The 26677-nt window shown below is 53.3% G+C and overlaps 1 protein-coding gene across 3 annotated transcripts in view; it reads left to right on the top strand.

Moving 5' to 3' along the window:
* The window catches only part of GSG1L (GSG1 like), a 221730-nt gene extending 195053 nt beyond the window's left edge, over positions 1 to 26677 (top strand). For 2 of the 3 annotated variants that reach the window (XM_067012695.1, XM_067012694.1), the window contains exons 5-6: positions 11942 to 12012; positions 23797 to 26671. In XM_067012695.1, coding sequence (XP_066868796.1) covers positions 11942 to 12012; positions 23797 to 23894 — 169 coding nt within the window. In that variant the 3' untranslated portion in view covers positions 23895 to 26671. Of the gene's footprint in view, positions 1 to 11941; positions 12013 to 23796 lie in introns of all 3 variants that reach the window. The other variant, XM_059038222.2, reaches the window with a different exon arrangement.

Genomic DNA, 26677 nt, shown 5'->3' with positions numbered 1-26677 from the left:
TTCATTTTTTTTCTTTTTTCTTTCTTTCTTTTTTTTTTTTTTTTTGGGTGCCTTCTCTGCAAAGAGCTCAGAGCACACAGACAGATGTCTACACAGGGCTGTGGGGACCCAGCAGCAGGGCTGAACTCCTGCAGTGGCCAGAGTCCCCGAAACCATAGCCAGGGACGTGAGGGAAGAGATCCTTGAGCCCCCCTGCCCACGTTTCTTACTCCTTGGGGAACAGGGCGTGCTGTGGAGAGCATAGGCGTTTGAGGGCCCCCCTGACCTGAATTTTCCAGTTCTGTCGCCTCACTGCTGTGTGACTTGGGGCAAGTCACTGAGCCTCTCTGGGTCGATTTCTGCTGACCTACAGTAGGAGAACCCAGAGCTCTCGTCATCTTGGGAAGGCTCAAATTGGACCCAGGTCACGTGGTAAGCACAGTGCATGGCACATAGAGGGCATTTCATGTGTCCCTTCTGCGACGGATACAAAGTCCAAAGCTTGGGAATGACTAGCTTAGGATGGAGGTGAAGACAGTGTTGTGGCTACTGGGCATCTAATAAGCACGTTAATAACCACAGCAGACAGGTGGGTGAGGTGCAAGGTGGGCTGTGAATACGGAAGAGCGGTGTCGGATACGATGTGCCCTTGGAGAGGGTGCAGGTTTTCCCAGGCGCTCCCAGCCCTTGCCATTCCTATCAGCGGGAGAGCCACCCCTGCCTGAGGACAAGACGGTGCCCTGTGGAGGCTGATGGAGCAGGAGGGCCGGTACTGCTGCCCACCCCACTGCACCCCATCCCTGTCTTGCTGGATTTTTCTCTGCAGGAGCCAGTTGTGAGTCTGAAGAGTGATCTGGCAGATTCCGAACCGTTTTCAGAGGTTGTGAAATGTAGTGGTGTGTGTGTGTGTGTGTGTGTGTGTGTATGCATGTGTAGGGGCCAGTGTGCCCCCGTATGTTGGGCTTGTGGGGGAGGGCAAGCCTGCTAACTCTGACCAGCCTTGCCTGTCCCAGCTCTGAGAAACGTCTGGCATTAAACCCTCCCAGCCTCACCCTGCCTGTCGTCCCCAAGGAGGGCGTCTTAATCGGGCCTCCCAGGGGAGGGTCGAAAGCTGCAGGACGAAAGGTAAATATCTGCACATCGGGGCTTTCTTGAATGCTTGATGTTCAGATCTCATTTAACAATGCAGGGAAGGAAATGAGACCCTGTTGGATTGGACTCTAGGGGGAATTCAGCTGAGCCAGAATCCCGCTGCTGCAGGGGAAGCCGCTGTGGGTGGATGGGAGCAGAGGGCCGGGGCCTCCAGGGAGGAGCGCCGCTGCCCTCCCCAGGGTCAGATCACCCGTCACACGCCCTTGCTCCAAGGCATGAGGCGCACGTCCCAGTCTCTGAACTTGTGCATGCACCTTATCTGCCTCCGCGCCAGAGCAGTGAGCTTTCTTGGCTTCCGCTCTGTCCCTGACACCTAGAGCCACAGACGCTTAACAAGTTATTAACTCTCCGTAGTCATTATACTGTTCATTATAGTGGTGCAGTCCCCCTGTTGCAAGCACTGTTCGAGAGCCTTACCTGTACACTCTCACTTAACCCCGTGGAAGCCACGAGGAAACAGACTAGGGCTGGCATGAGCTCTGCAGTTTATTAGTTGTGAGTCCGCAGGTGAGTCAGTAACCTCAGAGCCTTCCAGCTTCTTCCATCACCTGCCGGCCTCCAGGCTCTGGTCTAGGGAGTGCAGCAAATCACCCCGGGTGCCACGATGGGGTCTCCTGGAGGTCATTCCAGGTGGAGGGCTGGGCACCCCGGGGAAGGCAGAGGCTAGAGAAGCCTTCACAGACGAGACCCTCAAGCCAGGTTTTTAAAGGTACGCTCAGCACGCATGGCCAGACGGGCAGTGGGCGGGAGAAGGTGTTCCCAGGCACAGTCAAGGCCAGGACGGGCAACACACAAGGGTAGTTAGGAAAAATCTAAGCACTTTGCTGTGATTTGAGAGTAGGGTATGGGTGGGAGTTCGGCCTGGCTGTCTCATCTCTCTCGTCCTCCCACAGCATTTGGGGCGGGGGGCTGGCGCAGTAGCGGACTGGATGTTACTGGGATGAGAAGGCGGCGTGGGGACCGTCCCCAAGCCTCCTTCCTGGGCCCCAGGGCTCACGGGGCTCTGGGCAGACGCAGAAAAGCCACACCCCAACCTGGGGGCGATTGGCCTGGACATAAATCGTTCTGGCCTAGTGGAGGACCACGCCGTCTTTACCCATCCCCATGACTGGAGTAGAAAGGGCTGTAAGGACCCCACTCGCCACTGGCTCTGCTCTCTCTCCTGTCTGTTGTAGGGACACCTTTGGAAGGGCTGGTCTTCACCTCCTCACCTCCCCTCATGGCTCGACCCACTGCAAGCTGCCCTCCACCCCTGACTCCGCTGAACCAGCTCCCAGAGGCCTAAATGACGTGCACACACCCTCCCCCCAGCTCCCACCAGCCACTCTTCTGGGCTCCAGGCAGCCCCTCCCACCCCCTCCTCCCTGTTCTGTTAAATGGAGATGCTCCCAAGGTCAGTTCTAGGCCCTTCCTCGACATTAGCCTCAGCGGCCACATACGCACCAGGACTCCTGAGTTCTTAGTCCCCTCCTGACCCCCGACCCCATACCCAGCCGCCTCCCTGGCGTTTCCACTCTGGATCCTCAAAGGCATCACAAATGAACACGGCCAGTACCCACTCAGGATGGTCTCCCCCAAACCTGGTCCTACTTCCACGCTCCTCTCCAGGGTGGTCCTGCTTGTGCAAGCTGACATCTGCACATCATGTCAGGACACCCCAAACCCAGTGCTTTTCCCCTATGGCTGGGTCACTTCTCTCGGTCTTCACTCCCGTCATCCCCGTCCAGGGCAGCAGCTCTCACCTCCTACGTGCAGGTGAGATGTAAATCCCACACCTGTCCTCCCCCAGCGGCCAAAGCCTCTTCACTACGCTAATGTGATCAGGGTGCCTCTGCCCTCGTCTTTCTGCTAAAACACTGCAGTGCCTTCCCACAGCCCCAGGACAAAGGCCCAGCTCCCCGCCATAACTTATGAGCGTCGCTGTGGACCCGGGCCCCTTGCCCTGCACACAGCTGCCCCTCCCCTGGGAGTTCCCCAGACAGAGTTGCTCTGCTTGCATGCAGCCTCAGGATGGCTGTCCTCTCTATCTGGGGTGCCCCCCATTCTTTGCCTTGTTGATTCTGGGCCTGCAGATCTTACCTCAAGCATCGATTCTTTTTTTTTCTTTTTTTTTTTTTTAGAATCAATTTTATTTACTTTTGGTTGTGTTGGATCTTCGTTGCTGCGCACGGGCTTTCTCTAGTGGCGGCGAGCGGGGGCTACTCTCCGTTGCGGTGCGTGGGCTTCTCATTGCGGTGGCTTCTCTTGTTGTGGACCATGGGCTCTAGGTGCGCAGGCTTCAGTAGTTGTGGCGCACGGGCTTAGTTGCTCTGCGGCACGTGGGATCTTCCTGGACCAGGGCTCGAACCCGTGGCCCCTGCATTGGCAGGCGGATTCTTAACCACTGCGCCACCGGGGAAGCCCTCGAGCATCGATTCTGAACTGGACTGAATTCCCCCACCCGTCCTCTCTCAGCACCGGCCACGGATGCAAGTTCCACGGGGCAGGGATGCAGGTCCACTCCCTTCTTTATTCCCAAATAGGGGATGGATGGAGAGGGTGACAGAGAGCAGAGAGGAAGGAGCCTTGTGGGGAGGTCACTGGTCAGTCTGTTGGCCGAGGTGACCTTTGGCCTCTAGGAGCTGCCACTGGTCTTGCCTGCATGACCTTTCCCACACTGCTGCCGCCATGCTGAACAGCACGCTGCTCAGGTGCGCTCACCTCTGCTCACCCGGTCTTTTGACTTTTGAGATAAGTCAGGTGTAGAGGTTTTCATGTTGTCTGGTGCCTTTGGAACTGTTGAAGGCAGGCACGGGGTGTGGGGGTAGGGGCTCCACTAATGCTAGTGATTGTTTTCCTGAGTAATAATTACTAGCCCCTGCTGTTCCCAAAATAACCTCAAGGCGCTAATATCTAGCGGTCTCTTTTTAAAACCAAATAGAGAAACAGGAGGTAGAACTGTCAACCACACACAAAGATCAGGGGAGGGCGTTGGCACTGTGGCTATTTATCTTCCCTGTATTTTCCAACTGTTCTGTATCATGATGATCTTACTCACAAGATGGCAAAAGAGAAAAAAAAAAAAAAAAAAAAAAAAGAATCTTTTAAAAAACCCATTTATTTCCGCCGTCTTGGAATGGCACTTCTGCTGGGATGTTATAGAATCTTAATCTCCTACCTGTGGTCATTTATTTGCCAAGTTTTCTTTTAATTTCATCCTTCATTCTATCATCATTTAAAGATCACTGTGTACTTTGTCCTCTGTGACTGTTTCTTAGCCATTTAACCTCTGAGACGTGTTCGATCACAGCTCCCTCTTAACCTGTCTGTTTCCACTCTCGCTGCTTGAATATTACTTCTCAGGGATGCCTCGCACCTCTCGCTAGGTGCCCAGGAATTAGAGATGGCGCCATGGAAATTTCAGGGCCCTCCCAAGATTAGCGCGATGACCAATGCTGTGTGAAAGGAAAGCAAAAAGAACAGAGTGGTCCTTGAACTGGAAATGAACCTGCAGGACAGCTGCTCCCTGACCTCCACGTTTTCTCCAAATATCAGCCCAGTGGAGGCGGGAGGTGCCCTCCTTCCCACCGTCACTACTGCGGGCTCTTCGGTGAAGCTCATTTGCAGCTGGGACTGTGGGGAGGGCACTGGAGGCCTGGGCCCACTGGGTGACAGCCCAGGACGTAGAGGGTGACTGGGCTGACACTTTGCGGAGCCTCACAAGTGCCCAGAGCCCAGGGTCCAATGCCTAGTTCCTCAGATGTGGTCTGGGGCCCAACAGCATCGACCCCACCTGGAAACCTGTTAGAATGCAGGCCTTGCCCCAGACCCGCTGAACCAGAATCTGCATTTTTTTTTTTTTTTTTTCTTTTTTGGCACGCGGGCTCAGCAGTTGTGGCTCATGAACTTAGTTGCACCGCGGCATGTGGAATCTTCCCGGACCAGGGCTCGAACCCGTGTCCCCTGCACTGGCAGGCGGATTCTTAACCACTGAACCACCAGGGAAGCCCCAAGAATCTGCATTTTTAAAAGCTCCTCGGGTGATCTGTGGGCACCAGCACATTTGGGAAACGTCGGGCTAGAGGACGGAGCAGATGCCAGCCCGGTTATGGTTCAGGAGGTGGACATGGCCAGTAGAGGCCAGTGGATAAAGAAGGGTTCTACAACCTCAGTGCTACTCAAAGTGTGGTCCCTGGACCAGGGCCCATTTGCAAACGTCCATGATGATATAAGGACCGCGGAACTGAGACACGTGTTTGGAAACTTCCATAGTGAGTTGATATCGCTGGTACACCCAAGCTTACCTTGTGTGTGTGTGTGTGTGTGTGTGTGTGTGTGTGTGTGTGTGTGTGTGTTTCATTTTCTAGCAACTCATTTTTATTGTATTTTATTAAAAATTTGGTCCGAGGTAGATTGAAAATTAAGGGGGAAAAACCTAGTCCTTTATCAGATGGTTGGAGAAGCACACCACGTAGACTGCCACTTTATACCAGGAAGTGACTGGAGATTTGGGAAACAAGCCAGCCTGGGGCAGCAAGAAAGGGTCTGGCTTTGAGGATGGCACAGAGAGGGCCACGGCAGCTGGAGAGCGTGCTGGGAGCTGTGTGCTGGGGAGGCCTGGGGCTCCCACCACAACAGAGGTAAGACCTGGTAGACCTCTTCCCAGTGCCCCAGCTGCTGTGGCCACACTTGGCTCTGGAATTAGATGGGCAGGTGCCAGCGGTCTCCGTGCAAGACAAGATATTTGTTCAAACCATCAAATCCTTGGAGCCTCCCTGCTCCATCGCTGGCGTCCTTCTCTTCTCTCAAAAAGAGCAAATATGCCCAGGCTCAACCCGATGCCAGATGTTGTGGGTCATTGGAACAGTGACTCCGTGACAGTGTGGTCACACCCCTCACCGCCTGGCACACCTGCTGGCTGTTCTGGGAGAGCCCGAATGGGATGGGACCTCATAGTGTAGGTGTACCCATGGTGAGTCTGACAGAGCATCCCTTGCCAGCCGGTAATCGGCAGGGCACAATGGAAACAGGCTTGGGCCTGTTTCTTGATAAACCTGAGTTCAAATCCCTGCCCTGCCACCAGCCAGCTGCCAGGGTGGAGCTGGCCCATGAGAGCAGAGTGGACAGATGCCTTCCTGGTGCCACGTTCAGTGACGTCACACGTTCAGTGAAGTCCGGAGGTGTTTGACACTTTGAAGCCTTTTCTCTGCTTCAGATCAGCCGTGCTGGGAGTATTCACCCCACAGAGGTCCACAAAGCAGAGCTCTTTCTATTGTAGAGCTGGTTGTGGATCTTTTCCAGCACACCACCAGAATTCGGGCAAGTTACAAAGTTTTCACATCTGTAAAATGGGGATGATGGTAATGACGATTTCGATGGTAATGCCTCTGTGGTTGGGATACAGGTTTGAATCAGTGTAAATATACCGCAAATAATGAGGATTTAAACCATGTACAAGCATATTTCTCTCTCCTGTGAAAGTCTGAGGCGTTACCTCTGTTTCTGTCGCCTTTGCCGAGGGCTCATCCACCTTTCTGCACGTCACAGCGTCGGCTCACCCAGCCTCTGCTCGGACTCCCCTTGCCCCCAGTTTGGGGAGACTCTTCTCTTCTGGGGCGTAAGAGGCCGTGCTGTGACTCCCTGTGGTTCCCTCTGCACCGAATCCAGAGGTGTTTCATACTTTGAAGCCTTTTCTCTGCTTCTTGGAAAACATCCCTTTCCTGACGCAACGAGGCCAAAATGATGGAATGAAAGGAAGGGGTGTCTGTGGGGGTTTTTGAGGGGGAGCATTGGTTAATATGTTAAAATAATATCCTTCTGCATCAGGAGCTGGGAGGTGGAGTCACAGAGTGACCGACCGCAAAGGCCCCAGCGGTGCGGATGCTGACAAGGTTGATAATAACAGTTGTGACAGTAGCAAGTGAAGGCAGTGCTGTACGAACGCCAGACAGATGGAGCTAGAGCGTGTGTTATTCACTGAATCCTTATGACAACCCTAAGAGTGGGTACATTATTATGCCCATTTATCAGATGAGGAAATCGAGGCTCAGGGATGACAGGCACGTGTCCAGACTCAGAGAGCTAGTACATAGTGGAGCCACCGCTCCACCCCCTCACAGAGGAGACGCTGAGACCCGGAGAGGAAGGTGACACAGCAGGTGCGTGGAGGGCCTGAGGGGCCCTGGGACCCACCCACTGCCCCTTCTGAGCACTGCTTCACCCCAAGCATCCCCTGCTGACCCTTCAAGGCACTTAATTATTAAGATTCGTGGGTCACCCCTCACACCACCATCAAAAAAAAAGCCCGTCTTCAGAAAGCACATAATATTTCCTGCAAGAAGTCCTTCAAATTAAACAAGATAGTCATCTAGTGACATTTGAGTATTTCCTTTTCTTTCAATACAAAGCTCAGCCTCCCTGGGTGAACCTGGGCTGTCTCCCCGGTGGTCTGCTCTTAGCCTTGGCTGCTTTTCCTCGATTCCCTGCCTCCCTACCTCCCCCACCCTCCCTTCCCTCCCTGCTGACATTCTTTGGGATACTTTGTGCCATCGCTGTGCTAGACCCTGAGACTACAAGTGGACAAGGAGATAAACTCCATCCTTCTTCTCTCTGAGTTTAAAATGTTTGTGGGGAGACCAGTGATTCAACAGATTGAAAACCAGTAGTAGCGCTGCTCTGTTCTGAGCCCTTCCTCTGTGCCAGGTGCTGGGCTTCTGACCTCACAACAACCAGTGGGGCGGTGGTAGCTGTCCTACGGTCATTCCCTCCACCACTGTCCTGCCCGTGGCCGCGTAGAAAACTCCGGACCACAGAGATTCAGAGCGGGTGAGCTGTCCATTCATAGCAGAGCTGGGCTCAGCCATGATCCCGCCTCACCGCAGGGCCCAAGGTCTCAGCTGTGCCCAAAGCGTCCTCTTGTCCTCACGTGTTTTCTGCCAGGAAGCACGGGGGTAGGGGGACGAAGGGTCAAAGGCGTTGCCGTAACCGAGCGTTAGGCACTCACCAGACAGCTGCCAGGACTCTGCAGACCGTTTCTTTTCATTAGCGAACCTGGTGGTTCGGGCTGCATTTGGTTCGGGCTGCATAGTGGAGAGGGCTGCATTTGTGCAAGGAACCAGCTCTTTCCAGAACGGCCACACAGCACAGCAGAAAGACAGGTAGACCTGGGCTGGATTCCAGCTCCCTCTCTGAGAGGCGAGCGCGTCCTGTGCTTTCAAGGTGCAGCTCCAGCATCGCTTCCTCCTGTGAAGCCTCTGCTGGTCCCGACACAAGTGAATCTCAACCCTGGCTGTACACTGTGATCACGGGGCAACTTGAAACTCCCCTGGTGACTTCAGGGGACGTCCGCATGGAGAACCACTGGCTAGACCAGAGGTTAACATATACTGTCTCCCGGAAACCAAGTCCAGGCCACCACCTGCTGTACATAATCGTCTATTAAACAATGTGCCCATTCGTTTGCATATTGTCTGCGGCTGCTCTCCAACCGCAAGGGCAGTTGAATAGTTGTGACAGAGATCATGTGGTACGCAAAGGCTCACATATTTACCATCTAGACCTTTACAGAAAAAGTTTGCCAACCCCTGGTCTAGACAGACAGTCACCCTTATTCAACCTTTGTACTGTCCTTCTAGCTTAAAACTTAGTACATGGAGTTGTGATGATCGGTTCACATGTATAACAGGTGTGAGCATCTCAAGGGTGGGGGCTTCGAGCTGTTCCTTGGCCCCCAGCTCAGCAGGTGCCCACTAACTGGCAGGTGTTCTTATATGTTGACTATTGAACTTTGGGCTTCTTAGCAGCAAGGTTTGGGTGACCAGGGACGGGGCTTGCCATGCCAGGTGGGGCTGTTCTCTCCTAAAGCATCAGCTCCTTTGCTCGCTGGCCCCTCTTCCCAGGGTGGGGCTCCCAGCAGAGGGAGGGCCCAGCATGAGGCCTGGAGGAAGACGATCTCAGGATAGGAAGCTATGAGAACTGGGAGCCTGGAGTAGTAGACCGAGGAATGGGTTCAAGGTTAAGGCTGTGAAATGCAGGAGGATGTGGGAGGCCCAGTACTTGGCCGGGCTGGTATCTATTGACCCGGAGGTTCTAGCCGTGGCCGGGCAGGTGGTCTCCGGGATGAAATGGGCTCAGTGATCTGCTGCAGCCTCCTATCCAGTGTTTGAATCCAGTTGCACCTTCTTATTTTTATTTTTTTGAATAAATTTATTTATGTATTTATTTTTGGCTGCATTGGGTCTTCAGTGCTGCATGCGGGCTTTCTCTCTAGTTGTGGCGAGCGGGGGCTACTCTTCGTTGCGGTGCGTGGGCTTCCCATGGCGGTGGCTTCTCTTGATGCAGAGCATGGGCTCTAGGTGCCCAGACTTCAGTAATTGTGGCATGTGGGCTCAGTAGTTGTGGCTTACGGGCTCTAGAGCGCAGGCTCAGTAGTTGTGGCGCACGGGCTTAGTTGCTCCACGGCATGTGGGATCTTCCCGGACCAGGGCTCGAACCCATGTCCCCTGCATTGGCAGGTGGATTCTTAACCACTGTGCCACCAGGGAAGTCCCCAGTTGCACCTTCTTGACTGGGCATTCTCCCGCCTCTAGCACCTCTGCAGAAGGGAAACTCACCCCCTTGCTAGATACACATGCACCATTACTTGGAAGAGTGAAAAAACTGGAAAACACCGAAATGTCTATCAATAGGTTATTGAATATTCATTATTCTTTCATGTACAACTATGAGGAAAGATGAGTGGGACTTACGTGTACTGATATAAAAACACATTGGAACTTTAAGGGTAAGCTAAAAAATCAGATTACAAAAAAATCTGTTTAATTGGAGGCTATTTATGTAAAAAAAAGTATTAATTCTAAAACCCTAAACTACTTTCAGTGGTGATCTCCCTTCACGGAGGTTTAATTATAGGGGGACTTTTGCTCTGTCTATAGGGTTGGCATTTTTTAAACAAGCCTGTGCTATAAGGAAACTAACAAGGATGTTTCCACTAAAAAACAAAAAAACAACCAACCAAACAAACAAAAATACATCTTCCCTTATACTGAATCTCCCTTGAACCTTCCTATAGAGTCAGTTATCTCTAGGATATCTGCCTTCATATAGCATCTACACTCAGGCCTTTGTTCTGCCATCTGGGGCTTCCTGGGCCACAGAAGGTCCTTGTTAATAAGATCTGTGTTCAGAGTTTGTCTCCTGGGAAGCACAGGCCTAGCCCCTGGTACAGACATTATCGTAGGCAATCCCGAAGTGTGTTATTCAATGCATGGCATTTTCTAACTCGTGTGCATGCTTGACTTCCTACTTGACTAGAAGCTCTTTGAGGGCAGAGACTATGAAGTAGACATTTCCACCCTCTACAGCATCTGGTACAAACTACACAGAGCAGGGCCTCAGGAAATCCCTGCTGAATGCATGAATGAACAATGCTAGGAGACCCACATTATCATTGCTTGAATATTTCTTTCCCTTCTACTGGGGACACTTCTGGCATTGCTTGCTTGTCGGTGACTGCCTGCCCCACGTCTCCTCTAGCCCCAAGCTTCTGGACACTGCTATGCAACTAGGAATAAGAGGTGATGGGAAGAGTCAGAAAACAGGGGTGGGGCATTTGCTTTGGAAAGAATTGAGACATGCTTGCATGAGAGAAAAGAGGAGAGCAGTGGAAAGAAGAGGAGGGTGGGGAAAAGGGAAGACACCGTGCTGGGGACCCTGCAGAGAGTGTAGGGCGGCACTGAAAGTGAGATGTGAGACGAGAGAGGTTCCAGGACAGCTGCAAGGGCAAGGAAAAGCAAAGCAAGGAATGGAGGGCCGATGTCATGGTGCAGGGCCACAGATAAGGAATTGGGGGTGCTTTCAGTGTTCTTTAGGACATACAGTAATGGTTGGAATTGTTTCTACTTTGGAGGCCTAGGTTATGTTTGTCTACAAGTGAGGCACATGCGGACTGGACCTCGTGGAGCTCTGGAATGTATTGGGGTTACACGTGGATGAGTGCCATGTGGGACTATGGCCCTGCCCGTTCCCTGGCTCAGTCACTGGTGGGATGGGGGTGAGGGTCTAGGTCTGGAGCTGTGTTGGAGAATCTGCAGCTGCTTTCACTCTGACCCTTCCTCTGCTCTGTGCTTGTCATCCCATCTCCGGCCAGGCCAGTAGAGACAGCGCCCTCTGGAACTGCAGTGATCTGGAGAGGCCAGAGGAGAAATTCTCCCAGTTGTCGGTGGGAAAAAGCACTGTGGCAGAGGCCAGAAGACCAGGGCTTTGTTTCTATGTAGAAATGTCTTTAGGGAATGTTTTGATTTAGTTAAAGAAAGTGGTGCAGCTAATAAAAGTCCTTTGCCCCCAAATCAGAAAATAGGGGTAAGTTCATAAAGAAGGTTCTAGATTTAATCCACTATATTCTCACTATCTGGGGTTCATCACCACTAACCCTTTGGTATATGTTCTGGCAAGTAATATTTTGTACACATTCGTGTGTAATTTTTAAGCAAATCAAACTGTGCACATTCTCATGTCATATGCTATTTGCACGTGATTGAAATCTTTCTGTGAGAGCACGTAGTTTTGCAGCCCTATTCTGCCTCTAATTTATCAGCTGCATGGCACCTGATTGGTCACGTCACCTTTCAATACCTCAGTTTCTTCATCAGTCAAATGGAAAGATAACGATGCCCGTCTCACAGGGCCCTGGGAAGGATCCCGTGGGACGATGGGCCAAGTTGCTTTGCAAAATGTTCTCCAGCGGGGCGGGGCTGCACTTTTCCAGGTCCCGGGTCTCTGCCAGCTCAGCCTGCTTTTTCTTACGCCGGCTTTTGGCTTCTTTTCTTTCCAGGATGGAGAAGGGGGATGGAAACGAGGAGGAGGACCTTCGCTTGGATTGCCGCCACGAGAGATACCCTGCCCGTAAGTGGCCTCACCTGCAGGAGCCAGTGCTGCAGATTCGTGAGCCGTCTGAGAATAGAGGACCCTGGAGATGGGCCAGGCCAACTCCTCCCTGCCCCCCTGCATTCTCCCCCAGACACACACTGCAGATGGCGAAACTGAGGCTGGGGTCTTAGCAGAGCAAGTCTTCCGCACACAGCAGCCACGGCCCTTGCAGTGGGGTCGGAATGCTAAGGAAGCAAGAGGGACACGGGGGTGCCTTAAAGACAGGCAGGCGAACCACAGCTCCATCCAGGACGGGGTTAGCCATTGGCTGGAAGGGACAACAGCTCCGGGGCAGAACTAGCCAAGTCAGGGAGGTGATAGCTCACAAGATCTGTTTGAGCAGTGGATGCTTGTGGCAGCTCAGAATACACTGACTTCATATGCCTCATGGTGGGGGTCAGAATCTAGGGCTCCTATTCAGAAAACAAATGTCTGGACCAGAAGGCAAAGGGGAGGTCAAAGGAGAGAAAGATCTTGCTCTGGACAGAAAAGAAAGGAGCTGAGACTAAAGTTAAAGTGGCAGAGTCTCATCCTAGCCTACTGAATGCCCACCCCGTGCTCCCTGCCCACCCCACTCTGTACTAAGGGCTTTTTATGCCTGATGTCCTGTTCTTGCTGACCGCCAACCCCTACAACCGGGATTACTAAGCACACTTTGCAGAAATGAGGGCTCAGAGAGGTGGAGCAACTTGCCTAAGGTCACACAGCTTAGCTAGTCAGTGGCAGAGCCGTTAGAGCAGGTGCTGTCTGTGCCCTGCCTGTATCTCTCAGACCTTTTAGGAAGCTATGATGCCTCCCAGCTGCCAGTATCTGCATCTCTGTGCCTGGGGGCTTGCCCCGCCTCAGGGATAACAGAAGAGAGCAGGAATCCACCAGAGGGGTTCAGGAAGCACATGGTAGGGACACAGGCTGAGAGCCTTGGCACAGTGCAGAGGGCCACTGTCTCCCCTGCTTGGGCCGGAGCCGCCTGAGGCCCCTGCAGAGTGGGCAGGAAGCCCTGGGTGGAAAGAGGTCGTGGGGCTTGTCTTGGGGGCATCTAGGGAGCTGGGAGGAGGAAAGGCCAGATCCCTGAGGGCTGAGGATGGAAGAAAGAGTCCAGAGAGCAAATCTGGCCCTGAAAGCGAGCCCTGGGATGGAAAGTGAAGACAGCCAGCGTCGGCCGAGCCACAGAAGCCCTCCACCCCCACCCCAGCCCCTCACCTCTGTCCTGGCATCCACTTCACCTCCCAAGCATCACATGCATTCCCCAGGTCAATAGCCTGCAGAGAATTCCTTCTTTCGTGCCCTCAGCAAATACTGAGCTGTGCAGACCCTCCGTGCTGGCACTGGAGATGGAGCGGGTAGCCAGAGCAAGCAAAGCTCCTGCCTTGGGGGGTGGGAGTCTAGAGGGAGAGAGAATCAAGGAAGAAGTAAACTCAGAAACAAACATGGTGATCTCAAGTGCTAAGGAACGTGATGATAAAGAGGGATCAAGGGAGGCCTCTTTAGAGGAGCCGCTGGAGCTGGGGGCTACGGAAATAGAAGGAGTCAGCCAAACAAAGAGCCTTCCAGGCAGAGGGGCCTGCAGGTGCCAAGTCTCCACAGCAGCCAGCACTGGAGGCCACGTGGCTGGAGCAGGGAGAGCGGTGGGGAGTGGGGATTGGGATGCCCAGGGGGCGGAACCATGGGAGGGAGCTGTCTCTGCAGTGGGGAGCAGGGGGCATTTTGAACGCGGAAGAAACTTGCGCAGATTATTTATCTGTATCTGTATCATCTGTGGCTATATCTATATCTGTGTCTACATCATCTTTACCTATATCCACATCTGTCCATCCATCCTTCCATCCACCTGCAGTGTGGGAAAAGGATGGGAGGGGAGGAAGAGTAGAGGCCAGCAGACCAGCTTAGATGCCGTCCCCTCATCCCCTGGAGTGAGTGATGGTGGCCTGACATGTGGCAACAGAGATAAAAGTGGGAGGATTCAAGAAAGTTTTGCTGGAAGAGTCGTCTGAGTGCGTTGTTTGTGCTACTCTGGAAGCAGATCCTGAGATAAGGATCCAACAGCAAGTACCTTATTTGGGTGATCCCCAAAAATACAGATCGGTGCCAGCAGACTAAGCAAGGGAAAGGCAGATGGCAGGTGGAAGCCGTGTTCCAGGCTGGTTATCACTGTAGGTCCTGCTAGGTGACTTGGGGAGCCAGCGCAGAGCACACGGTTTGAGTTATCCCCCCAGATATGACAGTAGCTCTCCTCAGGCGTTGTTCGAAGGCTGCTGGGGTAGGGTGGGGTGCACGAATTCTCCTGGGGCGGGTGGAGAAAGCTCTGGCGCTGTAGGAGGTCAGCAGCCTGCTCCACTGGGAGGGAGGGCGCACCCACAGCATCAGCTTGTCTGACTTGAGGTGAAGGATGGAGGCGGCCAGGAACCTAAGATATGCACAGAACTTTCAGGCCAGCAATCAAGGGCCAGATGTCACCCACTGATGGACCTGGAGAGGACGAGTTTGAGGGGCGTATAGGGTTGAGAACAGAGATCGTTGAAGCTGGGGGACTTTTGAGACCGTCGAGGGCAATTGTGTGGGGTGGAGAGAGATGGAGAAGCCACAAGGTCCTAACACCCTGGGGCTCAAAGAGAAGCATGGAAGCCGGTGGGGAAGGGACTGTGACTCGCACAGGTTTTCCAAGCCCCAGCCTCTCGGGGAAGAAAGGAACCTCAGTGTCCCCAGCACCTCTGCCATGTGTGCCTTTCATCAGGTAGCCGACTTATCCGGATGGCTGACTTTCCCCGGGGACCAGCGGAGGCGCTGGAGACTCAGAGTCACAGCAGTGAGGAAGAGGTGGACCCCATCTGCTGTCGGAGCTGACGGGGGGAGGCACCCGAATGTGGGCCGGGCACAGCCCCTCTGCCAGACCCCAAGCAGCGTTTGGGGATGCGGGGGCCCAGCCACCTGTGGACTGGGTCCTCAGATGGTTCATGGGCTGGAGAGCATCCCGATCAGACCGTCTAGGGAAATGACACCATCTCCAGAATGCGGCCTCTTAGCTGCTAGTGCGATTTTGGACGAGAAAATGTTCTGGAAAGGCCTGGACAAGTTTTGCAATACTCCTCTACTGAGCAACTGCTCAGATCTGGTTGGTGTACTGACTTGCCAGCAGGACACACGGGGGAGGAGGAGTGCCAGGGAGCCTGCATTATTAAGCACTTACTGTGTGCAGGTCCCGCTAAGCACTTCACAGCCATCTTATCTGACGGCTGGCACGGCCCTGGGAAGGAGGGTTGATTGTTGTTATTGTGTAGACTGAGAGGCTGAGGCTCTGAGACGCAGATTGACTTTGTTGAGATCTCTGTTCCCCTGGGCAGTACAGCTCAGCTTGGCATGTAGATCCATCCCCTTATCCTGGGAGCCAGGTCGTTGCTGCTCCGGCCCCCAAACTCCCCACCTCATTTCTTCCCACTCTCCCCTCCCTCCAGCCACCCTGGCCTTTCTCTTTCTTGAACATACAGAACTCATTCACTCCACAGGATCTTTGCACGTGCTCTTCTCTCCACCTGAAAGGCTCTCCCTCTAAATCTTTGCATGGCTGGCTTTGTCTCCTCTTTAAAAAAAAAAAAAAAAAAAAATTATTTATTTATTTATTTTTGGCCGTGTTCAGTCTTTGTTGCTGCACATGGTGGGCTTTCTCTAGTTGTGGTGAGTGGGGGCTACTCTTCATGGCGGTGCGCGGGCTTCGCATTGTGGTGGCTTCTCTTGTTGCGGAGCATGGGCTCTAGGCGCATGGGCTTCAGTAGTTGTGGCTCGTGGGCTCTAGAGCGCAGGCTCAGTTGTGGTGGCGCACGGGCTTAGTTGCTCCGCGGCGTGTGGGGTCTTCCCGGACCAGGGCTTGAACCTGCATCCCCTGCATTGGCAGGTGGATTCTAAACCACTGCGCCACCAGGGAAGTCCCTTGTCTCCTCTTTAAGGGCACCTCCTCAGAGAAGCTCCACTAACCTGCACCAGCTTCCCCAGTCGACCTCATATCACTGTGTTTTCTTTTCTTCATCATATCTGTACCTCTCTGAAATTATACTTACATACCTGACTTTTGTTTTGTTGCCTTGCTCCGCTGGGTTCCATGAGATTAGACACCCTGTCTTTTGTTTTGTTCATGCCTGTATCCTGAGAGCCTACAACAGTGGGTGGCACACAGTAGGTGCTGAATTGCCTGTCTAAACCTCTCATTTTCTCCCACCATATCCCACCCGAGAAGCCACTTTTACATAAACAGTTACATGAACTTTTGGTTATCTTAACTGTTCCAAAAGTTGCTATTTTTTCTTGGGCTAGTGTGATATAGATTCTGCCACATTTTTTTTTTTTTTCTTCCTGAGGAAAGAGTTTGCCTTTGAAACCTGCCTTTGGGGCTTTGCAGTGCCACCAGCTAGCTCGGGGGCACATCAGATGTGACATTTGCTGGAGGCCATGATGCCATATGGTCCAGGTGTCTGCATCTTCCTTTTAGGGACAACTGGGGTTTGCAGCTGATTGCAGCTGTCCAGTTCAATGCCCGAGACAAGCTTTTGATTTTGCCAGGTGTGTCTGTGAGGCTGGGCTGAGTGAGAGGCTGTCACTCGCCGGGTATAGAGGTGGCTTCTGGGAGCTCCATCTAGATGAGTCTCTGCCGCTGCTGCCCTCAAAATAGCAGAGGGAATTTCAAGAAAGACTTTTCTGGGCTCAGAGCAACTTGGCATTTTTATTAGATCAAAATCAAATCCAATCTAGTACTGCTTGAGTCTGCTTACTTTATTCAAATGGAAACAGACAATATTTCTGAAATAAATATCAATGCCAACTTGCTGGGCACACAGACAGCCATGCAGCTTGGAGATACCTGAGACCCTGGCACTGGGGTAGAGAGAGCTGAGCCAGTGTCAGCATCAGAATCCCCTGGAGGGCTCCCTGAAACACAGATTGCCCAGTCCCACCCCAGGGTTTCTGGCTGAGGAGATCGGGGTGGGGCCTGGGGCTCTGCATTTCCAGAGACACTCCTTTTGCTGCTCCACAGACCAAATTCTGAACTACACTTGTCCCTGGGCTGCTGCCAGGAGGGAGTCTGCATTTTGTCACCTGTTTGGGCTATTCAGCTACTTCTGGATGGAAACTGCTGCCTCTGGGGCCCATTCTCTACCCATCCATCTTCCTAAGACACAAACTCGTGTCTTCTCCACCCCCTCCCAGCCCCAAACCTTCCTGTGAGAGCATCCCTGGTGGGTGTCAGGGCCTGTGCCGGCCCCTCCTGGACATTCCCCGGGAAGCCTTCTCCAGCCATCCCGTGCATGCTTCAGCTTTCTCAGTCACTCATCGCTCCTGGAATCCTCCTTTGCTAGCTCTCTCCCCCACTGGAATGGAAATGTCATGAGGACCAGGACCTTGTCACCACATTTGTGTGGCAGCCCCAGTGCCTAGCACAGGGTTGCTCCTCAGTACCTTTCCAGTGAATGGTTGAGCTCACTTTGTCTTCATGGGGTAGTTTCTCTGAGGACTCTTTCCATTTTACAGGTGAAGTTCCTTGGATCCCGAGCAGCAATGTCATTTTTCTTGGCTCAGAAGTCTGGGTGACTCTAAGCTCAAGCTGTGTCATTGTCCTCTATGCCCATTTTTGCCCAAGGCAGTGTTTCTGCAATCATCCCCGATCCTAAGAAACACTTGGGGACAGTTGTGAAAATACAGATTTCCCTGGAGATTCCAATTCCTTGGTTTGGGGCAGGCCAGGAATTGGCTTCAGGTAAGTCTGATGATACAGCAGAAACCCCAGGTACAGGATAAACCCTGTACCCCCAGGGGCCTGCCGGGCCATTTACGCCTGGCACCCAGCGTCTTTGCAACTGCAGCCTTCCACTCCTCAACCCTCCAGCCCCGTGGACTGGGCTTTCCAGCCTCACAGACCATCTCGCTTTCTTCCAATCACCAACATCATGAGGTTTTTCACACCTCCTGAAAACCTCATTTACCTGCCAAGAACCTATTTCACACCCTGTTCCTTCTGCCTGAACTGACCTGCTCCCTGCCTCCCTTTAGCAAAAAAAAAACAAAAAAACAAACCCTACCAGTGCTTTCCAAGTGTAGCTCAGATGTCTAGCAACAGTAACCTGTCCCCTCTCCAGCCCCGAGCAGAGGTGGCGTGTTCACCTCTGCATTTCCCTTCCCTGGCGCTCGAGCAGATGAGGGAGAATTTTATAGTGGTTACAAGTCCAGCCTGTGAAGTGAGGCTGCCTAGGTTCAAATCCCAGCAGTAAGACCCTGGACAAGTCACTTAAGCTGTCTGAGCCTGAGTTTCCTCATCTGTGTAATGGGCATAGTAATGGCGCCTAACGCCCATTTCTGAGGATTAAATGAGCCAGTGAACACGAGGGACAGTGAATGGCTCCTGACACAGCGAGAGCTGGAGGCACGTTTGCTCTTGTCAGCTCTTCCCCTCACTAGACGGTGAGCACCCGGAGGACAGGTCTGCATCTGACTCCTGTCTGCACACCCAGCACCCAGCTGGAGGCGGGCACACAGTAGGTGCTCAACCAATGAGGAAATGAAGGAATCAGTGGCTCTGGGGAGAGGTGGCAGGTTCAGTGGACTCAGCCTGATCCCGAGTGTGGAAAAGAGATGGAGAGAATGTTATGACCCAGGAGGAAGTCCCCAGCAGATGGACTCCAGGGAAGAGAGGGGGGAGACCCCCATTCGATCTCCTAGGACAACCCATCCCCAAGGTAAACCAGAAAACCCAACTTTCCCATCCACATGGATCCCACACAAATCCTTCCCAAATCCTCCGTCGTATTCATTCAACAGACCTATGCTCTCAGCACTGCATGTGGAATTGTGCTGGGTGCCGAGGACGCAGCAATGCATAAAAGCAGAGCTAGTTTGGGTCCTCATGTTACATACAGCCTAGAAGAGGAAAACGGGAGCAAACAAGTAAACAGATATTACCAAATATGATGGAGTTTCTGTAGCGCCCTCAGCACACAGATTCACAGAGCAGGGTTGACTTGGAGAGGCAGTCAGGGCGACAATGGAAGAGCGATGATGGTGTCACTAGCTGGAAGGGTCTCCAAAGCCGGACATCTCAGTGCCGACGTTGATTCATCTCCCCGTCTCTCCCCACATCCCAAGTCTTTCTAGAGGTAAGAGTTCAAGGTAGGGGGCTTCCCTGGTGGCGCAGTGGTTGAGAGTCCGCCTGTCGATGCAGGGGACGCAGGTTCGTGCCCCGGTCCCGGAAGATCCCACGTGCCGCGGAGCGGCTGGGCCCGTGAGCCATGGCCGCTGAGCCTGCGCGTCCGGAGCCTGTGCTCCGCAACGGGAGAGGCCACAACAGTGAGAGGCCCGCGTACCGCAAAAAAAAAAAAAAAAAAAAAAAAGAGTTCAAGGTAGGGCAGCCAGACAGTAGGCTCTGGATTGGGCCCATGCGTCCTGGAGAGGGTTCTTCAGTACCTTGGACAGCGAGTGAAGAGGGTCCATCTGGCTTTTCTGTGATAGGCTGAGCTCCTGTGGGGTCAAGAACGGCAGTACCAGCCACCTGCCCCACCCTCACTAATTCCTCTCCTGGCTTTGGAGCGCCTTGGACAAGTCACTTCCCCTGCGATCGCCCCCATTTCCTTGTCTGCACATTTGTGATGCTGCTCTTGGTCTTGAAGGACCCTTCCAACCCAAAGAATCCATTTGGGAACAGTGGATGTGATTTCACACAATTCAGCAGAGCTGAGAGCTGATCTCCCGGGATCTTGGTGCCTTGGAGAGAGTTCGAGACAGTGACTTCCCACTGAGGGATTGAGATGGTAGGACTGGAAGAGGCTGAATGTTAAAAAACTTCATGTTTGATATTTGGACCAAAAATGGAAGATAAATCACATCTTCTGAGAACCTCCTGTGGGCTGAATACTCTGCTAAGCCTGGGAGGTTCCAAGGGAATTTGAAGCACAGTACTTGCTGCCAAACCTCTGAGTGAGACCTTGGGTAGATCTCTTCCCCGCTCTGGGCCTTGGCCACCTCATCTGTGAAGACAGCTGGTTGAACCCAAGCCCCCTCTATACTGGCATTTTTAAATTTTCACATCTCTCTGAGGTCACATAATGAAAGCCTTCTAGCAGGGGGCCTTCAGGGTCTGCTGACTTCTTTGTAACTAACATTCATTTGCGGGCCCAGAGAGGTGAAGTTACTTGTCAAAAGTCACACAGCTGGGCTTCCCTGGTGGCGCAGTGGTTGAGAGTCTGCCTGCCGATGCAGGGGACGCGGGTTCGTGCCCCGGTCCGGGAAGATCCCACATGCCGCGGAGCGGCTGGGCCCGTGAGCCATGGCCGCTGAGCCTGCGCGTCCGGAGCCTGTGCTCCGCAACGGGAGAGGCCACAACAGTGAGAGGCCCGCGTACCGCAGCAAAAAAAAAAAAAAAGGCACACAGCTTTAAAAAATAAATAGGTTCACTCAGCTTGTCAGTGGTGGAGCCTGGATTTGAACCTTTGACTATCAGACTCCAAGTACAGTTCCCTGCCCTGAGTCTGTACCCAAAGGAGGAGAGGCTGAGCAAAGAGACTCTCAAATGTACACAATCTCAGGGAAGGTAGGCCGAGCACATGCCTCCAGCTCAGGGATCGCTTCGTCTCCTCCCGCATGGTTTCTTCATTTGTTATAAAAAGTCAGCTCAGGACGTGCTCTGTGGCCCAGCCAGGTGCTGGGGGCTGCGGGCTCCGGAATGAAGCAGACCCAGTCCCTGATGGCACTGAGTCCCCAGGTCAGTTGGGGAGACCCCGACAGCACAAAGGGACATGCACAGGGAGAGAAGGATGTGCAGTTTGCTGTGTGGGCACAGAGGCCCATGGAATGCTTCCCAGAGGAGGGCGCATTCAAGTGAGGAGAGGGGGACTCAGCGGCCAGAGGACAGCGGGGAAGGGCACCCCGGCCGAGGAACCAGAATGTGTGAAGCCACAGACCAGAATCATGGGACAAAGACGCCGGCCGGGAAGTAGTCAGAGGTCAGAAATGGCCTCCTGTGGGCTGAGTCCAGCCTGAGAGATTCTGCTTGGCCCACAGATGGTTTTAAATGCTTTAAAAGCCTTAGCTGTCATCATTTAAAAGCCAGGAGATTTGATTTCAAAATCCCGATTTTCAGTTTCTCTGATCATTTTGGGAGATCAGAGCCCACATTCCCCGCGGCAACAGTTGACCAAAGCTAAGGAAAGGCTGCTTCTGGCCACTTCACCCAATTATGTCATTTGCTTGGGCCAGTAGACATTTTGAGGTGGGATTCTCTGATTTATAGCATAAGGCTTTTTTTTTTTTTTTTTCCTGGTTGGTGACTGGCCCCAAAGTAAAGGAACCAGGAGAAGGGAAGTGAGTGGGGAGCCCTGGTGGGGTGTATGGTGAGGACAGGGCTCCCCTCACTGTAAATGGCTCTGGGCCCCAAGCCCCTCCTGGGAGGCTAGAGAAGGGAGGAGGACCCCAGTCATCAGCGAATTGACCTGATTTTGACTCACAGAAGGATAAGGATCATGGCCCTTCTTTTTCCTTAAAAATCACATGATCACTTTCTCTCTGTTCCAACAAACTCTCCAAGGTTCTTCCTGTTGGCAACGGTAAGCAGCTACAATCATTTCTAAATACTCATTTAGAAAAACAATCAAGGCTTTCTGTGCACCAAATATTTGCTTTTAGATTTAAAAAAAAATCCCAACACCTATATCTTGGCAGCAGGCACTTCCAAAGAATGCAACTGTTTCAGTGACTGGGGCCAAAACAAATGTTTTTCCTGAGGCCAAACGATTCCAGAATGTTTGGCAAATGTTTCCCACCCCTTTTTAAAATATAGTAAAATTAGCAAAGCACCAACCTTAAAGAATATTAAGAACAGAAGAAATGCCAAAGGGAAAAAAAATCACACGTGCACACTCCACACCATTGGTACAACCATCCCCATCTTTGCCTGTTCCCTTCCAGCCTTTGTTGTGAGGAAGAATCTCCCAATAGTCAGAGCTACTTTGGGGGTGAAGGAAGAGTGATGAGCTGTCTGTCCTTGGAGGAGAGCAAGCAGCCGCTTGGCTTCAGCAGGAATTCCCACCTCAAGGGGCTTCCTCTGAGGGATGTCTAAAGGATGAGAAGTATATCTGAGCATCCTTTAGAGCTCGGAGGGGGAAACAAACCAGCAGAGAACACATTTCTTTTAATGCTGAAGTTTCGAATCAGGAAGAAATTAATTCAACCCAGCAGGCCTGTAGCTGTGAATCCTAAGGCAGCTGCTTATGTTGGCTGAGTCTCAGTTTCCCCATCTGTAAAATGGGCTCAGGCTTGCGAGGACAGAACCTAGCAGGGGGTGTAGACTATAAGCACTCTGTCACTGTTAGTTTTCCCCCTTGCCCTTTGAGCCAGTCCTACCCACCATGCCACGCAGTCTCTCCTCCCTGTGTTCCCCTTTGTTCTTATCTTTCTGGCTCCATTGATTCACCATGGACTATTCTCCAGGGGTTGAGCCATTTCTCTGCTGGGCTCACAGTCTAATGCTGGGGGTGGGGGCTGGCAGAGCACCACTTGGAGTGGATGCTCCAAGAGAGGGAGACCCCTGAGGCTGGAGAGAGGATGTCTGGAGGGCTTCCTGTAGGAGGAGAAACTTGAGCTGGGCTTTGAGTGTTCAGTTCAGCAGTAGGTACAAGGGCATTTTAGGCAGGTCCCAGCTTGGAAATTTGGAAATGGGTCTGGTGTGTTAGGAAGACATGAAGCAGGTGCTTGGTGAAGGCAGGGGAGCAAGCTTCCGAGAATCAAGAAAAACAGAAGAGTGAGCATGTTGGATCAGTCGAGCCTCCCAGCCCGTGTGCTTGCCCAGGCCGTCAAGAGCAGAGGGCCATAGTGGGAGGCGGTAGAGTCTCTGCCCCATGTCTCGGCCCAGGGAGCCGCTCAGGGCTGGCTCTGGGACGTCCACGTACTTGCTCGCTGGCCTGAGGTCAAGTACAATTGGGGCCCAGGAGTCATCTACACTCTTCTCCTTCTAACCCTCCCACAGCTCCTCGAGCACGTGGCAGCACACAGCGGAGCCCAGGGAAGCCTGACGGGGTGGGTGGCTGGGGGGCAGGTGAGGGTGTGGGTAGGTGAAGGTGGGGGATGGAAAGTTGGTGGGTGGATGGCTTGAATGGAGTGGGTGAATGTCAGGGCAGGTGGGTGTGTGCAGCGTTGGTGGTGGGGCAGTGTGGGATTGTTGGATGAGTATGTTGGTGAGTTAAGGGGTAGAGACTTGATGAGTTAGTGGATGTGCTGGCAGGTTGGGAAGCAGATGAGTAACCGGGTGAGTTGGAGAGTGGCTGGGTGGCTGGATGGGTGGATGTTTCAGGTTATGGGTAGATGTGTGTGTGGGAAGCCAGGCTGGTGGGAGTATTATGGGGTGCTGGGAGGCTGGACGAGGCAATGGTGGGCGTATGGTGTGTTGAGAGGTAGGAGATGCTTGAGTGGGTTCTAGGGCTGTGCGGGCGCCTGGGGGGATGGTGTGTGAGTGGATGGTGGATATCTTGGTGGGCTGGTGAGTGGATGGCAGCGGATGCTGGCAGGTGGATGTCTAGGTGTTGGTGGACCGGTGGGCAGAGGGGTGGTTGATGGGGGCGGGGCAGAGGTGGAGAGCTGGGTGGGCGGATGGTGATACGGTGAGCGGGACAGTGGGTAGAGAGCTGGGTGCAGCTTGATAGATAGGTGGGTGGGGAGCTGGCGGGGGTTGGTGGGCAGATGGGGTGGAGGTGGGGGAAGTCAGCCGTTGGCACTGACCACGCCGTCTCTCGGCAGGATACCAGCCACACATGGGAGATTCCTGGCCCCGGAGCTCTGCACAGGAGGTGCCGGAGCTGAACCGCCAGTGCTGGGTCCTGGGCCACTGGGTGTGACAGCGACCGGCCTGGCTCCGGACCTCGGGCCGTCGTCGGCACCGGCCCCCTGCTGCAAGACCACTGGTCTGGCGCCTTTGGAAACCTGGCCTGTGTGGGACACATGTGGCCTGCCCTGCCCGCCGCTGCCTGGGTCTCAGGGCCCTGGAAACGGGACCAGGGCAGCCGGAGGGACTGCACGGGGCTGCACAGCGTGGCTCTGGGACAGCAACTCCTAACTCTCGCCACCGCCACACGCAGAGCCCTGCTGTGTGCAGCTGGGATGCGGGGAAAGACACAGACCTCGGCCACCGAAAACCTGGGACCCACGAGCCAGCCAGGAAGTTCAGGAGGTCCCCAGCGTGCGGAGCCCTGCAGGGGGGCAGGGAGTGGGTGGGGCTTCCTGAAGGAGGGGCAGTGGCTCCAGGGGGCTCACACAGCAGGCACACAGCAAGGGCTCAATAAATGCTTGTTGAATCTGCTTCCTTGCCGTGTGTGGAGGCCAGTTGCTCTCTGAGCCGTGGCTGTCCCCTCCTGGCGCCCCCCCCATCAGGTCCCTAAGGAACCTGAAGATGAGACAGCCCTGAGTGTGCTGGTCAGGGCCAGAAATTGAAGCATGGGCGGGTGGGGCAAAGGGGGGAACCTGGAGCTGAGGCTAGGTCTGGGGGGCGGGGTCAGGGTGGAGCCAGGCTGGCAGGCTGCCTTGGATTCCAAAGGGTGGGCGAGGTGGGGGCCGAGCAGGTGGGAAATTTGGGTAGACAAGGGACAGGCCCTCAAACCCGGGCGCTAAGCTACCCTGCCTCCCACAGGGACCCTTTACCCTGTGTCTAGAGCCACATTTACATGGAATCTTAAGGCTTAGGTGACTGGGGAGACATTCCTATTGTGAAGACGAGGGAACCTGGGGTCCCAGAGATGACGTAACTTGCCCAAGATCACAGAGCCAGCAAACGGCAGATGAGGGTTTGAACCAGGACTCCTGACTCCAAGAGGCCTCATCCCTTCCCAGAAGGATTTCTAGAGCTTTCCCTCAAGTAGAGAATGTTTTTCATTCTTTCATAAACCCATCGTCCAACCATCCATCATCCATTTTCCACCCATCTTCCATCCATCCATCCACCTATCCAGCCAGCCAGCCAGCCAGCCACCCATCATCCAGTCATCCATTATCCACCCATCAGTGGTCTTTCTTCCCTGTATCAGACATCCATCCATCACCCTTTCATGCATCACCCATCCTCATTATTCAACCATCCATCCATCTGTGTATCCATCTATCCAATGATATAATTCATTGTGCCCCTACTATGTGCCAAACACTGTGGTAGGCACTTGAGGCAGGATACTGAACCATCCAGAGAGGGCGTCCGTCCTCACAGAGCTCACAGATGGGCAGGGCACATAACTAGACAGATGATTCTATAGGACAGTGTGTGAAGTGCTCTGGGACCAGGCAGCCTGGACGCAGATCCCAGCTCCTCCACTTAAGCCCTTGGGCAAGTTACCGGACCTCTCTGTGCCTCCCCCCCATGGGCACATGGGGACCATCAGCACACCTACCTCTTAAAACTATTCTGAGGGTTAAAGGAGGGAATGTATGCGAAGCATTTAGAACAGAGCCTGGCACACAAACGCTCTGTCGGTGTTTGCTGTTACCTCAATGAGGGGAACGGAGGGGGAGAAGCTGCGGGACCCCAAAGGCAGCACCTGCTTGTTGGGGGGGAGTGGTGGTCAGGGGAGGCTCCTGTGGGAAAATGACATTTAAGCTGAGACATGAAGTTGTCTAGATGTCAGGCAGGCAAAAATGTAGAGGGGAAGAAAGTTGGGAACGTTATAGGAACTTTCAGATAGCCTAGATGGCAGGTGCGGAGAGAAGGGAGAGCCGCGGAGGTGGTGAGAAATGTGGCGGCAGAGGTCGGTGGAGCCAGAGGGACTCTGAAGCCTCTTGAGGACGGAGCAGCAGGGGATGCTTTCAGCAGAGTGGGAAGCGCCCAGCTGTGCATTCCAGGAAGGTCCCCGCAGCTCTGGACAGAGAACAGATGGCGGCTCCCTTCCTCATCCTCACCACACCTGCAGGGAGAGAAGAGGGTGGGCTGCTTCAGCACGGAAGCCCTGGGATGGGACAGTGAGAGCAGATTCGGGAGGTAGTCAGCAGGGAAAACAGGCCGACGTCGGGGGGGGTGGGGGGAAGCCAGCGGTGACTCTCAGGTTATGCGCTGGGGGAGGTGGGGGCAGGGTCAGATGTGTTGAGTCTCAGGTGCCTGGGGGACCCCCCGGGTGGAGGTATGTGCTATCATTCATTCATGCAGCTGTTAAGTCAGTGATTCATTCATCCAGTAAATACTGCAGACCTACCGTGAGGGGTGGGAGCTGGGTCTGGGAGACAGACTGGGACCCAAATAAAAAGGCTTTGAATGTCAGGACAAGAGGGTCAGGCTTTGGCCTCTGGGTGAGAAGAAACCACAGCGGCAGCTGCAGCGCGAGTCTAGGCAGGGGCGTGTCCAAAGGGAAATCTGGCCCAGGGCCCCTTGGAGCTCTTTATTCTCACCCAGGATCCTTTCAAAGTTACAAGTGGACCACAGAGGTCCGGGAGATGATTTTCATTGACACATGGGAAAAATTTTAATCTATTTTAATAGTTGTGTTTATGTAAATGTGTATTAGGAAAAAAATGTATAACGGGCACATTAGTGCCATGATTTCACAGACGTTATTGGTTAAGATGAAACCAAAAATAGGCATTTAAGTTAAAAGAAAAAAAGTTGGCTTAAAGAAAAATATTAAATAAATAATCGTGGAAGTGG

The sequence above is a fragment of the Kogia breviceps genome, chromosome 14 (assembly GCF_026419965.1).
Source record: "Kogia breviceps isolate mKogBre1 chromosome 14, mKogBre1 haplotype 1, whole genome shotgun sequence".
In the NCBI taxonomy this organism is placed as follows: Eukaryota; Metazoa; Chordata; class Mammalia; order Artiodactyla; family Physeteridae; genus Kogia; species Kogia breviceps.
The sequence above is the reverse complement of the archived record's forward strand: the minus strand, read 5'-3'. Positions and strand labels throughout refer to the sequence as shown.